Raw genomic sequence first — 10,175 nt, forward strand, 5'->3', positions numbered from 1 at the left:
AAGCGTTCCACATTTTTACAAATATAAATAATGCTGTGAAGCGGGAAAGAATAGGAGTTACGGTAATTATTACGTGAAGCGTTCCACATTCACGTAACAGGATATTGGTAGGAAAGGTTTGAGAAAGGAATGTGGAGAGGATCATCTTAATGTGAGTTTATAGAATATGCGAGAAAAAATTATTAGATAGCTCGGATTGGGATTCGAACCCAGAACCTTCCGAAGACATGTCGGCTACTCTACTATTTGAGCTATCCGGTCTATACTAAATTTCCTTTCGCTTATTCTAACGTGAGTTTACTCACCGAGAGCTTAGATTGCTAATTAGCAATCTTATTAGATCTTAAGATCACGTCATTGTAAACCTCAATTTTATATTTTGAAGCTTTTTAATATTTTGTCAACTTGAATAATAAATTGAAACCAACTAAATAATTTTGATCAAAATTAAATAACGTCTAAATAGAATTCTTTTATTTAAAATGATTCCTTTCCCGCGCTGAAACCGAGTATTTTAACCCGTCAGAACTCACGTGAATTTTAGTTTCTCACTTGCACTACAGCGCCGCTCTATAAGTCGGATGTTGTTGCGTGAGCAAAATGCTCATAACGTGAGTGCTGACGGGTTAATACTCCCGGGCGAAAGAACTACAGTAAGTAAAGTTTTCAATAAATAAAAATAACATCCACTAGATGGAAGCATAACATTGGCAGATCCTAACAACAACTTAAAGTAACTATATTATTTTTTTAAAAAATCTACAATAAAACAATGCAAGGTATATTTATTTAAGTGTGTCTAAAATTAATTTTTTGGTAGATAAAGTTAGCCCTGCTCAGAACTTAGTAAACCTGAACGCAGCCAATATATCTAAACATTAACTATACGCAATTCTAGAGAATTTAAAGCTTGTAAGACTGGTAAAGCTGCTCCGAGCGCTCGGATAACTACCACCGTATTTTGCGTTCCAGATTATTCGTTGTTAGTCACTGGTGGGATACTTACCAAGCTAATAATTATTTACGTGATTCACGCAATTTATTTTCTACTTATATCAAGTAATTCTTCAACAAGTAAGTACAATATTTATTTTAATTAAATTATTCTTTATCGTTATAATTTATTAGGTGATTAAACCGGATCACAAAACAAATTTAATTAAAATAATTATTTTGATAGAAAGTTCTCGTATGTCCTTTGTTCTCAGGCGTCCATTTTATATCTGCAGCGTCACATAATTCAGGTCAATCAATAGTCGAGAAAATTTTATTTATTCGTTGATCTAAATTCATTTTGTTTGATATTTCCATTTAAATATTATTTAATTTAATTATAAAACAGTTTTCAAAATTTATATTTGTTTCGTGGTTATTAAATTCTCCAGTTTTATTATTATTATTATTAGTAAGTAAGTAAAATCTGATGAAAATAACGGACGCCATTACATGGAAATTGCTTTGTCATATTTTTCCTCAATTATTTCATTTGAAATTCTCAAAAATAAATTTAATAAGACTTATTTTAACAATTTAATTAATTAATAAATCCAAAATTTATTGTCATTATAATTAAAAGTGACATTTAATAATTCTTAGAATTTTATCAGATTAACTGTCAAAAATAAAAATACAGAATTGACATTGGGATTTAAAAACATTTAGTACAATGTTTCAAAAGTAATTTCTAGATTATTCATAATTTAAATGGGCTAAAAAAAAAATATTTGGTGTTTATATTAATTTCAGTATTTTATTTTTTGTGTTTATTTACTGTAAATCTCGCAGGTCTCTTTAAAAATTTAATCTATTTATTTTTCAAATTGAAAATAAAAAAATAATTAAATTCATAAAAATAAAAAAAAAAATATTCAGTAGGGTAGAGGTACCGTTTATGGCTATTTATTGTTCAAATAAACGATAGAAATGAATTTATATTAATACTATTACAAACTCAATTTGTTTTAATATAAATCTTTTAAAACTCAACAAAAATATGGTTATAATATTATAATTTTTTATAAATTAATTCATATGTTAACTGGCCAAAATCGGTACTTCTACCCTATTTTATATTTAAATAAAAAAATATTTTTTTTTTTTTTTTAATTATTTAATGAAACAATTCTAATTATCTCAATAATTTACAGACAAAAAATGCAGATCTTCGTGAAAACTCTGACGGGAAAAACCATAACTTTGGAGGTGGAAGCATCAGACACCATCGAAAATGTAAAAGCCAAGATTCAAGACAAAGAGGGAATTCCTCCCGACCAGCAGCGTCTTATCTTCGCTGGTAAACAACTCGAGGATGGACGTACTCTTTCTGATTACAACATCCAGAAAGAATCAACCCTTCACTTGGTATTGCGTCTTCGTGGTGGTATGCAGATCTTCGTCAAGACATTGACCGGTAAAACCATCACCCTGGAAGTCGAAGCTTCAGACACCATTGAGAACGTCAAGGCCAAGATCCAAGACAAAGAGGGAATCCCTCCAGACCAGCAGCGTCTTATCTTCGCTGGTAAACAACTCGAGGACGGAAGAACCTTGTCCGATTACAACATTCAGAAAGAGTCCACTCTCCATTTAGTATTGCGTCTTCGTGGAGGTATGCAAATTTTCGTAAAAACTTTAACCGGAAAAACGATAACTTTGGAAGTCGAGGCTTCCGACACTATTGAAAATGTGAAAGCCAAGATCCAAGACAAGGAAGGTATCCCACCAGACCAACAACGTCTCATCTTCGCTGGTAAACAACTAGAAGATGGACGTACCCTCTCTGATTACAACATCCAAAAGGAGTCAACTCTTCATTTGGTCCTTCGTCTCCGTGGTGGCATGCAAATTTTCGTCAAAACTTTGACGGGAAAAACCATCACCCTGGAAGTCGAAGCTTCCGACACCATCGAGAACGTCAAGGCCAAGATTCAAGATAAAGAAGGTATTCCACCAGACCAACAACGTCTTATCTTCGCTGGTAAACAACTCGAGGATGGAAGAACTCTCTCCGACTACAACATCCAGAAAGAGTCAACACTTCACTTGGTGTTGCGTCTTCGTGGAGGTATGCAGATCTTCGTCAAAACACTGACCGGCAAGACCATCACCCTCGAAGTTGAAGCTTCTGACACCATCGAGAACGTCAAGGCCAAGATCCAGGACAAAGAAGGAATCCCACCAGACCAGCAGCGACTTATCTTCGCTGGTAAGCAGCTTGAGGATGGTAGAACTCTTTCTGACTACAACATCCAGAAAGAATCCACTCTTCACTTGGTGTTACGTCTTCGTGGAGGTATGCAGATCTTCGTCAAAACACTGACCGGCAAGACCATCACCCTCGAAGTTGAAGCTTCTGACACCATCGAGAACGTCAAGGCCAAGATCCAGGACAAAGAAGGAATCCCACCAGACCAGCAGCGACTTATCTTCGCTGGTAAGCAGCTTGAGGATGGTAGAACTCTTTCTGACTACAACATCCAAAAAGAATCCACTCTTCACTTGGTATTGCGTCTTCGTGGTGGTATGCAGATCTTCGTAAAGACTCTGACTGGTAAAACCATCACCCTCGAAGTTGAAGCTTCAGATACCATCGAGAATGTCAAGGCTAAGATCCAGGACAAAGAGGGAATCCCTCCGGACCAACAGCGTCTTATCTTCGCGGGTAAGCAGCTCGAGGATGGAAGAACTCTCTCCGACTATAACATCCAGAAGGAGTCCACCCTTCACTTGGTATTGCGTCTCCGTGGTGGTCAATAATCATTCATCGTTTACCAGTAGATAAAATAGTCATACTAGAATACATTCTTTTATTAATTATAAAATTTATTATTCATTCCAAGTTTGATTTAATTGAACTTTTTTTTACTGCAGTCTCGTGGGTAGATTTATTGTAACCTACTGGTACAATTAGTAAATAATCTCGGCGTTATAATTCTGGAATTTATTTTGGCTTTTAATAAATAAAAAAAATAATAATATTTGGTGATTTTAAATTATTTATTTACATTATACTTAGATACATTCTATTTTTATTTTTATTATGAGTTATTTTTTTTAAATAATTTCAGAATCTGTCCTCACTGGGCCTGATAACAATAAATAGTAATTTTTATTAGTAACATTGATTAAATTTTTAATCAATAATCTTGATACTTACCAATAAATCGTAGGAGTACAGGTAAAAATATCAATCCGTGAGAAGCGCCGATTATTAATATTCCCAAGTACATTCTGAAGTAAAACACTTGGAATATTTGAGTCTGGGCGAATGCAAGAACAATAATTCCAATTAATTTCGTCATTGTTATGCCTGAGAAGACCTTTAAAAAATAAAAAACAAGGAGTTACAGGTAATTATTATTTTTTATTTTTGATGGAAATATTTATAAGGAAAATAAAATAAACTTACAGAACTGCCCATGTCAGTCAGAGCTTCCGAGGTTTTGGCGACTCTTGTTTTTTGAGTAGAAGTAAGGTACGAGTGAACCAGGTGACTGCAAAATTCAACAGAGATTCCAACAGTCTGAAAAATAATAAGCCATTTTAATGATTATAATTTTTGCGCTCCGTTCTTCAGATTTTATTTCAACGAATGTTACCATCACTAAATTGACGAGCGAGATTGCATTGAGAGTTATGTTCCACCAGTACATGTATCCGAGCATGTTTACGATGATCATCGCTACGGTCAACAGTACAACCACCGCCGAGAATAATGATAGTCCGGTGAGTAAGTACGTCACCACGAAAACGACGAGAAGCGACAGTCCAATCGACTCGAGCAGTTCTTGCCAAATCGTCAGATACTGCTCGAAAAATACGTAAAAAATACTGAAAATATAAACTTGTAGCTTCATCACATCTTCAACTCACCCCTAATGCTACTATTTTAATTTGATTAATAAAATACCTGTAGGGAAAGACCTCGATTGTTTGATTAGTCAGCGAGGCGCTGTTGATCATACTCGTTATATTTTTAGCGATGATCCGAGCGTACGAGAGAGCGTTGTACCAGTCTGACTGCTTCTTCAAAGGCGTATGGTAACTCATGAAGTACGTGTCTCCAACATCAATCATCCCATATTCGTCAGTCGAATACTTCAATGCCTGTCAAAAATTAAATAAGCCAATTATTCATTTTATACCACAAAAAAACGTATGCAATTACAACTCACATCAAGATATGCAGCGCGACCACCTTTCGCACAATCTTCATCTGGTATATCAGATACAAAGTAGCTGATATATTTACGAAAACTTCGCGCATCTGGTCTTAATCCTAATTCATCAGTTGGTATTTTACAGCTTTTGCAATCGTCTATAATGAGTTAAATTCAGAGTTATTTATTTTATTTTATTGGAATTTTAATGTTTGATAAAATTTACATCTAGTATGAGGACAAAACGATCCATTGCTTGGAAAATATTGACAGCAGTCGGAAATTGTGCTCCAATCAAAGTAATCATCCATCCATGAAGAAGCTGGTTTTGCAATATATGATCTGTATTGTTGTTACTAAATTAGTCATCAATGATAAATCAATAGTTATTTTAATATAAAAAAAAAATTAAATTAAATTTTTACATCGCAGATTGTTCAGAAGCAGTAAAAATTTGAGTATAGAGAGAGTCCGAATTGCACTTTTGACCGCCACAAATTGCATTTTGAACATTTGTATTCGTGTAATTTAGCCCACTCTTCACTACAAAATATACCGGTGGTCCCATCGATAAAAGATCTTCCATGAACTGAAAATAATCAACTCTGATCATAAATATAAAAATCATCATTTAAAAGCTGTACCTGAAAATACTTGAAAACGTATGAATCTTTGACCATCGAGAGCTTTTGATCTATACCAAGTTCGACATTGGGCCCAACTATAGAATGAAGCACTAACGCGCCTATAAAAAATACTATGACTCCAATTCCGACAGCTTTCTTCATCAAAAAAGGCGTGTAAAAGTACGAAAATATGCTATGAATAATTCTATAGTCTCCATCATCATATACTGATTTCTTCACTTGAATACAACACAAAATCTCAGCGCGATGATTCTGTGAAAGGTTAAACAGAAATACATATGCTGTTGTACTGAAAATATTTGTTCGTGATGATAAGAAAGGTGATTACCTCAGATCGCCTCACATCTAATGCGAGCAAACTTATAAACGCTGTGATTTGCAGCAGAAAGTTTATGATTATCGCCACTGATGCGTACAGAGCAAACGTATTGACAGCTGGCATGGACGAGAGGGTTCCAATCAAGAAACACAGACACTCGGAAATACTTGTCAGTAATATGCTGGGCCCTACTGACGATAAAATTCTTCCGATGTAATCTGGTATGCTTTCTCCAGCGCGCAGGGGATTTTTTTGGTGAGTTTGAACGAGGATGAAAATATTGTCGACTCCTACTGCCAATACCAGGAATGGAATCACCTCGAGTGTTAAAATCGTCGTTGGGACTCCAATGTAGCCGAAAATTCCAAAGGTGCTGGCCACAGAGGCTAAAACAATAACAATTCCACCGAGACTGATCAATATTTTGCTGGTAACCTGCAAATAGAAGAAATTAATCACCGTCATCAGTCGAAGCTTTGAATAAAATCATTGAGATTGTAGTTTTCTTACGAAGCACTGTGGAGATAGTTTAAATTGTCCTAGAGTCAAAACTATGTAGAGGAACATGAAGGCATAACTTATGACCACTGTTTGTATTTCAGTCACAGAAGTTCTTTGCAATTCATCTTCAATTGATCTCTCTGCGCTGTAAGCGACTTCCATAAACTCTGGACACGCGGTACTGGTCCAATTTTTCATGAAATCCAGATACTTTTGTTCCCACTTTAACATTGGTTGTAATTCTGTTTTGTTCAATGAATTTTTAACCAAAAAAGTCAGAACTAATCCAGTAGACTTCATATAGTCAGTACTTTCATATTTTGATTTATTATCCTGCTGAAACCCTCCGAATGATACATCTGGAATAATTGGTCCTTTGTACGGAGCCCTACAAGTTGGAATATATGGATTTCTGTAACGGAAATTAATTACTGTTATTATATAAATTCTTTTTTTGTTCTAGTCATATAATCTTACTGCATGCATTTGAGCAACTTTTCCAGATTTTCGTTAAATTCAGTTTTATTAAATTCTTCAAAATTATCTTGAAAGTATCCCCACACACTTTGTACCGCACACAATTCTAAAGTAACTGGTCCATCAAAGTCACTTTGAATTGGAGCAAAGCAAATTTTGTCCAAGCCTTCATTCGAATCCTGGCCAATCTATTAACAATGTCAATTCTGAATTATTTATTAGTTAAAATAAATTACTTAGCGTTTTAATTTTACTCTCAAAATTTGTTGTTGAAGATCATAAACGGCAGTAAGGAATTCCTTTCTGAATACTGGACCAACTTCAATAGTTGCATTACTTGAAGGTACATATGTAAACTAGTGTTAATACTTTGAATTAATATCAGTTTTTTCTACAGTATCATTATATCAAGTAACTTACATTTTCTAAGCCAACAGATTTTATAAAAACTTGCTCGGCGCGATAAAAAGGAGTGAAGTGACTGTCAAAATAATCTCTCTCAGATCTGGATCTACTTTGAGGCGAAGACCAAATTTCAATGGGATTGATGGTTATTTGCAGATACATTGAACCATAACTTAATCCTGCTAGCACATAAGATATCAGACACAAAGATACGGTAGGATATTTTGCAAAAACTGTTAACGAACAAGTAGATTAATTAAATAACTGCAAAAATAAAAAAAAAAAGTGTTCAGTAAAAATAAAAATTAAAAACTTGCAGTATCCCCATTTGGTAAATAACGATTCGAATTTTTTGTGATAACTTATTTGAAAGTCATAGCAGTCACTCATCTTAAAATTATCTGCACAGAATAAATAAAATAATTAATCGCTTCCTCCGAACTTAAAATTAATAAATAACATCTGAAAAAATACATACTGGCCCAAAATTTTTTAAAAAATATCTGATTCAAAGTGAAGATTGTACTGATAATAATTATCAATATTCCGACGACTATTCCGTAGCCATTAAGCTCAAGAATGGTAAAAACCGAGTCTTCTTCCTTCCACTCGATAATATTTTTGCAAACACAGTCGACACACCCGCATGCAGTCGAATTCTTAGAGCAATAAACAGAAATAAACAACAAAATTTATCTATGTTCGATATAACATATCTAAAAGGCAATTAATTTAATAAATTTATATATTCGTACTTCGTAAGCTTCACTGCATAATTTAGTCGGCGGATTCAATGGCTCGGTTAAATTTTTTTCTTGATCCGGTTCATAAACATAAGTTATTTGAAAGGGAACCATAGGAGTATTTCTGTCTCCCATAGAACTGAACCATCTGTATATAAATTTATTATTTCAGCATAAAAACTGAAATTTTTTTATGAAAGTTTTAAAATACCTACAATTTGGGTGAACAATGACTTGCTTCGTACGGGATGCACGCTAAGTCCATAACCAAATTACCTGTCTGTGGGTTTATTACTCTTCTACACGACTCATAAGTCGCATTTGCATATTCTTCTGATATATAAACCTAGTTAGAAGAATATAAATATTAGAACGTTTTGTATAATTGTACACAGAAAGAAAAATTTCTTGACTGGAGAACAAAATTCTTGGCTCAAGAAAATTTTCGGGTGCCTGAAGGAAGACTGAAGTTGTATTGATCGAAGTAAAAATTTTTCTTGAAATTCTATTCTTGGTAGAAGTCATTTTTTCTTAACTCAAATTATCATAAATACTTACGATACGATAAATTTTTATATTAGATCAAGATTTTTAGATACTTTAGGGAAGCAGCGTCACCTACTTCAGCCGAGAAAAAAATTTTCTCACCTTTAGAAAATTTTTCTCTTGAATATTTGATACCCATTGTATATTATTTTAGCGTGCAATTATGCATATTGAATGAAAAAAAATGATTCAATATTATTTGCTCTTCTCATTTAACATGTTAATCAATAAAAATATTAATTAAAATTTACTTCTATCTTTATATTTAATTTTTTGGAGCAAGAGAGAAATTTTCTCAAGACAAGAAAATTTACTTCTATCAAGAATTAAATTTTTTGGAGCAAGAGGCTAAATTTTCTCAAAACAAGATTTTCTTAACTTGGATCAAGATACGTATTTCTTAAAGCAAGAGAATTAATTTTGTTGGAATAAGTGAAATTTCTTGTCAAAAAAAAAATTTTTTTTCGCTCAAGAAAATATTAGAAAGAAAATTATTTTCTTGGCTCAAGTAAACCTTTTTTTCTGTGTACATATATTAATAGATAGCAATAATTCTAAATTGAATTAACATATATTACCCTAACTTCTTCGATATACTTTTTCCCGGTAGCGATATTAATTTTACTCTCTACCTCGGCCATAAAACTACTTTGATTTTTAGCACAAGTCAATTGACAGATTGCCTGGAGTAAATTTCTGAAACAGGTTTTACAGCGACCAAGTATCATTTCAGCCATTGTTAATTTTTCGTTTATTGCAAAAATTATGCCTGCATCACAGCAAGTTTCAGGATGTTCTAAATAGCAATCAAATAATAAAAAATATAATATAATGTTCGATAATAATTTTTTATTAATAAATGACTGGTCGATTTGATAAAATTTTATTGATTCACAAAAAAATAAATGAAAAAAAATTACCGGTGTCAGAAAAAAATTCTGGGCATCTTTTCTTGAGAATTTTTTCAGCTGCTGAGTCATTTATTAATTTAGCTGGTCCGTTGTAAGGACAATATTGATGACCAAACGAGAGATCTGCACATATTCCGTACCAAACACATGTAGGTTCAGTAGTTACAGAAGAAATGAACGCACCGATCAAAAAAATTAATAAATACGCCATTCTTTAAATAAAAACACTATTTAAAATTAAAAGAACATTTGTAAAAAAAAATATACACGTATAGTAATATAATTTTAAATTCAAAAAAATTTAATAATGACTCATTGAAAATAATTTTGTCTGATGGCTATATTCGTTCAATTAATAATATCAACTGAAGATACCGAGAAGAAAAAATAACAGACTTCGGTAACTTCATAATTTTGATCAGACTGAACTTTAGAGCGACTTAAGAAAAAAAAGTAGCTTATCATTG

At 33.0% G+C, this 10,175-nt stretch overlaps 2 protein-coding genes and 1 long non-coding RNA gene across 3 annotated transcripts in view; 2 read left to right on the plus strand and 1 right to left on the minus strand.

Moving 5' to 3' along the window:
* The window catches only part of LOC123259403, an 82,390-nt gene that overhangs the window by 57,534 nt on the left and 14,681 nt on the right, over positions 1-10,175 (plus strand). The gene's annotated exons all lie outside the window — the stretch shown is intronic.
* On the plus strand, positions 921-3,977 carry LOC123259399 (polyubiquitin). Its single transcript, XM_044719895.1, has 2 exons — positions 921-1,074; positions 2,148-3,977. The coding sequence occupies exon 2, from the start codon at positions 2,155-2,157 to the stop codon at positions 3,754-3,756; it is 1,602 nt and encodes a 533-aa protein (XP_044575830.1). The 5' UTR covers positions 921-1,074; positions 2,148-2,154; the 3' UTR covers positions 3,757-3,977.
* On the minus strand, positions 3,820-9,987 carry LOC123259398 (NPC intracellular cholesterol transporter 1 homolog 1b-like). The gene is made up of 20 exons (XM_044719894.1): positions 9,718-9,987; positions 9,376-9,593; positions 8,467-8,597; positions 8,264-8,399; positions 7,987-8,167; positions 7,826-7,909; positions 7,524-7,741; positions 7,358-7,459; positions 7,104-7,291; positions 6,636-7,038; positions 6,135-6,560; positions 5,804-6,058; positions 5,585-5,748; positions 5,386-5,501; positions 5,175-5,317; positions 4,910-5,106; positions 4,599-4,830; positions 4,409-4,522; positions 4,157-4,319; positions 3,820-4,085 (listed from the first exon to the last, which is right to left on the minus strand). The coding sequence occupies exons 1-20, from the start codon at positions 9,917-9,919 to the stop codon at positions 4,054-4,056; spliced, it is 3,705 nt and encodes a 1,234-aa protein (XP_044575829.1). The 5' UTR covers positions 9,920-9,987; the 3' UTR covers positions 3,820-4,053.

This window comes from Cotesia glomerata, linkage group LG2 (genome assembly GCF_020080835.1).
Source record: "Cotesia glomerata isolate CgM1 linkage group LG2, MPM_Cglom_v2.3, whole genome shotgun sequence".
NCBI classification, from domain to species: Eukaryota; Metazoa; Arthropoda; class Insecta; order Hymenoptera; family Braconidae; genus Cotesia; species Cotesia glomerata.

What these genes read in the sequence shown, in the direction of transcription:
- LOC123259399 (XM_044719895.1), top strand. Translation starts at nt 2,155, where the DNA reads ATGCAGATCTTCGTGAAAACTCTGACGGGAAAAACCATAACTTTGGAG.
- LOC123259398 (XM_044719894.1), bottom strand. Translation starts at nt 9,919, where the DNA reads ATGGCGTATTTATTAATTTTTTTGATCGGTGCGTTCATTTCTTCTGTA. An exon ending in GCTTCTGAACAATCTGCGAT is followed by an intron (nt 5,502 to 5,584) that starts GTAAAAATTTAA and finishes ACAACAATACAG; the next exon opens with ATCATATATTGCAAAACCAG. An exon ending in GTCGCGCTGCATATCTTGAT is followed by an intron (nt 5,107 to 5,174) that starts GTGAGTTGTAAT and finishes AATTTTTGACAG; the next exon opens with GCATTGAAGTATTCGACTGA.